Source organism: Microtus ochrogaster, chromosome 5 (assembly GCF_000317375.1).
Source record: "Microtus ochrogaster isolate Prairie Vole_2 chromosome 5, MicOch1.0, whole genome shotgun sequence".
Classification (NCBI taxonomy): Eukaryota; Metazoa; Chordata; class Mammalia; order Rodentia; family Cricetidae; genus Microtus; species Microtus ochrogaster.
In genome coordinates, this window is record NC_022012.1 from 81531722 (window position 1) to 81536832 (window position 5111).

The 5111-nt window shown below is 47.2% G+C and overlaps 1 protein-coding gene across 4 annotated transcripts in view; it reads right to left on the reverse strand.

Annotated features, from left to right (window-relative positions):
- Window positions 1-1491: 1491 nt before the first annotated feature.
- The window catches only part of Arih2 (ariadne RBR E3 ubiquitin protein ligase 2), a 58554-nt gene continuing 54934 nt past the window's right edge, over window positions 1492-5111 (reverse strand). For 3 of the 4 annotated variants that reach the window (XM_026779272.1, XM_026779273.1, XM_026779274.1), the window contains 2 exons: window positions 3912-4049; window positions 1492-3730 (listed from right to left, as the gene is read on the reverse strand). In XM_026779272.1, coding sequence (XP_026635073.1) covers window positions 3659-3730; window positions 3912-4049 — 210 coding nt within the window. In that variant the 3' untranslated portion in view covers window positions 1492-3658. The remainder of the gene's footprint in view (window positions 3731-3911; window positions 4050-5111) is intronic. The other variant, XM_013346612.2, reaches the window with a different exon arrangement.

Here is a 5111-nt window from a genome sequence, read left to right on the forward strand (position 1 = left end):
CACATCTGCAATCTAGGTACTCGGGAGGTGAAAGCAGGTGGCCTGTCTACTGCATGGCAAGATCTTGTCTCAGTTTATGGCTTAAACAGACAAGTCTCTACTGTTAATTTAGGAATATTCACATCTCTTAGTTGGGTGTGGTAGAACATGCCTGTAATCTCAGAGCCAACAACTCCAAGTTCAAGGCCTGGTCTACATAGGGAGTTTCAGGTTTCCCTTGCTATAATTGTCTTCAAATTATGCTACACTAGTCTGAAATGCCCTCCCTCCCCCCAAGACAGGGTTTTTCTTCTGTGTAGCTTTGGCACTTGTCCTGGAACTCGCTGTAGCCTTGAACTCAGAGATCTGCTTGCTTCTGCCTCCTGAGGGCTGATTAAAGATGTGCACCACAACCCAGCCTCATTTCGTTTTTAAAAAATAATTTACTTATTTTACGTGCATTGGTGTTTTGGCTGCATGTATATTTGCGTGAGGGTGTCAGATCTTGGAGTTACAGACAGTCGTGAGCTGCCATGTAGGTGCTGGGAATTAAACCTGGGTCCTCTGGAAGAGCAGCCAGTGCTCTTTACTGAGCCATCTCCCCAGTCCCTTAACAGACATTTCACATTTAAGTGTATGTATGTTTGTGCTACACCGGGTGTAGAGGTCAGAGACAACCTGCAGTTTTCTCCTGCCACATGGATCCCGGGGATCTTACTCAGCAGTCAGTGAAATGCCTTTACTCACTGAACCATCTTGCCAGAGGCATTCTTTCTAAAAAGATCACCAGAAGTAGTGTGAATGCCATGGTCATGGCACCTTGCTGTCCACTGTGCTTAACTGGTCCTGGGCCTTGCTGCCCAGTAAACATATTCACTAGTGGGGCTGGAGAGTTGGCTAAGCTGTTAAGAGCACTTGCTCTTGCAAATGATCTGGGTTTGATTTGCAGCATCCATATGCCTCTCCAGGCGTGCACACAGTATACAGACATAATACACACAACACCTACACATACATCCTGTCCCTTCAGACCCCACCGTGTTCCCAGGGCTAAGCCTAAGGACAGCATACCTGTGGCCAGCCAGCAGTGTGGAATGCAGCCCACCACAGTGCTAGCATGTCTTACCCTGCAATCCCTCTCACTAACGCTGCTCACATGCCTGACAACACAGATCAGAAAACAGACCCATTTCCAATTTTTGTCCTGAGTTTTGTTTATAAATTTCAAGAGCCACAATGTCCTCTGTCATATGGTCTGCATCTGCTTTGGAGAGACCCAGAGGGCTTTAATGGCAGGGCTCAGGACGTTCCTACTTCAGCCCAAGGTGTTTGTAGGGAATGGCTCAATCTGTCCCCAAGGAAAGGAGAACTAACACTTCTCCTTCTGCAGGGGGGACTCAGAACCACCTTCTCCCCACAGGAAGAAAAGCACTGCTAACTCTAACTGGGCCTCGCAGTCCCTGGAGGAGGAGGACAAAAGGCACTTAGACACTTTGAAGGAAGACTCCACACACTTTTATAATCAGAAACTTAGTTTATTCTGAATAAACCACTCAACTTTGAGCAGATGACATCACCTCAACTTTTCTTTAAAGAAAAACAAGGATCTGGTCAGTTCATGAAAACACGTTTTTCTCTACCCTTTGTAGGGCAAAACGCCAAACAAAACCAAACCAAAAGAAAAAAATATCTCTGCCTGACCTTTAAGATGTCCCTGATAATGTTGCAAAGGACGGCCACTGAGGGCGCAAAAGGAAGGTGTCCACAGGTGAAGTACTACCAGCTGTGGCTGGCAAAGCTTCCTGCAGTGCGAATGGTCAGGGTCGCAGCTGATAAGTAGCATGTCAGCTGCGCAGTTCAGAAAGCGCCCAAGGGGTTTAGGTTGCAGAGCTACAACTCTGGTTCTGTGTCACAGCAGTGCCACTGATGGAAGGCTGTGTATCAGCACAGAACGCACGTGCCACCCCAGGCCCTGCGGTAGGAATATTCCTGGTTTACAATTAGCTCCTACTGTTATTTTGGGATCAATCGATACACACCAAACTACTTCCAATCTACCTACCCCACAATCTCTCACTTGTCGGGGACAACATGAAGAGACAAAACCTGAGGAGGTGAAAGAGAGAACATGTAGCTGGCCAAGTACCCCAAGAGTCACAGCTGTCACCTGTCTTGAAAACAACTCAATTTTATAGCTTTACATGGTACCTAGGTAATTGTTGACTGGAGGTGAAAATGTATGAATATCAAAGAATCTGCATCGCAATATTCACAGATTTCTCTGCAGGCTCTCCTCGGAGTTCAAGGAGGCCCTGTCAAGTATAGATAGCTCTGCCAGTCTCAGAGGGAGGCACTGAACAAAGCCATGGAAACCCCAGAGATCACAGATCTAACTTTTCAAAGGCCCACAGGACCAGGTTCAAGACAGGAAGGACACCAGGCAAGCTGCCTGTCCCTGTGCACTTGACTGTGCAAGGACTGGTCCTTTCCTCTGGCCAGCCCCTTCTAGTAAAGGAACTGGGACCACAACCAGGCATTCTCCTGGCCTTAGACTCCCAGACCCTAGAGATGGGGTCCTCTGACAACTGCAACTAGGCGAAAGGGAACACATCCCAGCCCAGAGTAGCGTCTGGCCACACTCCAGGCTAACATAAAATAACTTGTGCAAACCTAGCTCTTGAGCCACAAGGCCCATGCCCTTGAAAGGGCCATGCTGAACTCTGACCTTGATGTCCACAAGAACGCAGTAAGACAGCGTCAGACACGGCACGTGTGGCCCTGGTCAGAGTACACCATTGAATACTGGATCAAAAGGAACAACCAAAGAAAAGAAAACTTATTCAGGGAACGATTCCTTTCAAAGGTGGCTCTCTTATCTTTAGGAGACAAAAGGAAGCACCACGCTGAACCAGTCTCCCAGTCTGGAGGTGCGAAAGCCCACCTCTGCTCTGCTGTGGCTTCTGGCTTGGTGGCCTAACTCAAGTAAGTCTCACATTGAAGAATAAAAGTAAGCTATATTGAGACCTTGCTTGCTTTGTGCCCTTGCTGCCCAGTGAAGGCAGGAGGCACGTGATGCCCTGTGTGCCATGCCTGTTATGCAGGCCAACTCAGCTCCCCACCATCTGCCACCCTTGCTCTTCCCTTGGACTCCAGCTACTGTCAAACAGGATGCTGGAAAGCAGATGCCACCCCAGGGACCCTGGCAGCGCAGACATTCTGAGGCTGGTGACTGGGCAGCATCAGGTTACATTCTAAGTAAAATTGCTAGAGGGTATACACTCCAAAGCCAATTTATTTTCAAAAGGGCTCTGTGTTATCCTATGGTTTGCCTTTTTTTCTTTATAATCGTACAACTTTTGAAAATTACATAAGTTGTAATGATCTAATACTATTAATAGCCATTCAGGAAAAAAGTTCCCTCCCTCCCAACAACCATCCAGGGAGAATTTAATAAAAGTCCTTACTAGAGGCCGGTCCAACATGGCCTCTACCCTGGTAGAAACAAAAAGCAAAAAGATGAGGAGAAAACAGATTGACTAAGAGGTTGTTGCCAGTGTCTCTCAGGAGTGGGGCCCTAGCTGTTGCCTGGGGTCGTGAAGGCAGAGCCTGCAGCATGCAGTATGGTAGCCGGGACGCCCACAGCTACGTCTTCCTCACCCCGGCACATCCTCAGCCCAGCTTAGGTGTCGTGAAAATCCTTCAGCAGGGTTCTTCTCCGCTGCTCTGCTATGTGCATTTGGTTTTCCAAGTCCTGTACAAGGGATATACAACAGGTGCTTACAAGTCCCAACGCCAACCAAGAGCAGGGGCTCTGAGGAGTCCATACAAAATTAAACTTTCACCCCCACTGCAACAGTGTTAACCGCCATCTCCATACAATCACCTATTAAAAATACCTTTCCCTTACCTGCACCAGGGCAGAAGACACTTACCCCTCTGTCATAGCTGTCTGCACGCTCAACTTTCCACGACAGGTTTTCAATTTCAGCCTCCAGCTGAGCCTGCTGGTATTCAAACTGTATGGGCAGAGCAGGAGGGTGAAAAGGAGAGGGGCTGCAGCCGGGCAGGGCCTGCAGACGGAGGGCACATGCAGCACCTCAGGCTCCAATTAGCAACTGACAAGCCTGCCACTGTCCTTGGAGTGCCCCCTTCCCTCTATGCATAGAGCTGGAGATCAGCACCAAAGGAAGGCGAGAAACTTAAAGTCAAAGGAAAAGACTTTCCCCAAAATACTGGGACACAGATGCTGCCAAAGTGAAGTTAGAAGGGACATCCTCAAAACACTGCACTCACTTAACATTCTCCCCAGCCATTCAGCCAATGAAAAGCCTTTCAATCAGGTGAGACACCTACCTACCTAGGATGGACAAAGCTGGATTGGTAATAGTGGCTCATGCCTGCAATCCCCACACTAAAGAGCATCACAAATTCAAGATCCTCCTTGGTTACTTGGCAAGTTTGAGGCTGCCTGAGCTATAGGAAGCCATAACTCTAAAAAACCAACCAACTGACCAAACGAAGGAAACCCTTTGAAAAACCAGTTTGGTCTGTGGGGTTATGCAAGCCAGAGGCCTGTACTTTTAACACTTGAGAGGTAGAGACAGGAAGATTTTAAGTGAGGTCCTACCACAGAAAAAAAATCAAATTCTTTGACTTAGTAACTATACACCCGAGGAGTAAAATGTTATGCATGAAGACTTTCCTCGGTCTTATTGGTGACAGTGAAAATGGAAACAATTGTCACCTCAAATGATAATACATTAAGACAATACAGATGGGGCATCTACATAGCCACTAAAAAAGACAGAATTTAATCTGGTAAATCATGACAGCTCACGAGTACTGGGATTAAAGGCGTGCACCACCACCGCCTGGCTGGTATTTTCTTTTCTTTTTCTTTCTTTCTTTTTTTAAAAAAGGGGGGGGCTGGAGAGATGACTCAGTGGTTAAGAGCATTGCCTGTTCTTCCAAAGGTCCTGAGTTCAATTCCCAGCAACCACCTGTAATGAGGTCTGGTGCCCTCTTCTGGCCTGCAGGCATACATGCTAGATAGATAAATAAATGAATGTTTTTTTAAAAATCGACCACTAGCCCCCTTTTAAACATATTCATATTAATGTAATCAAAAGACA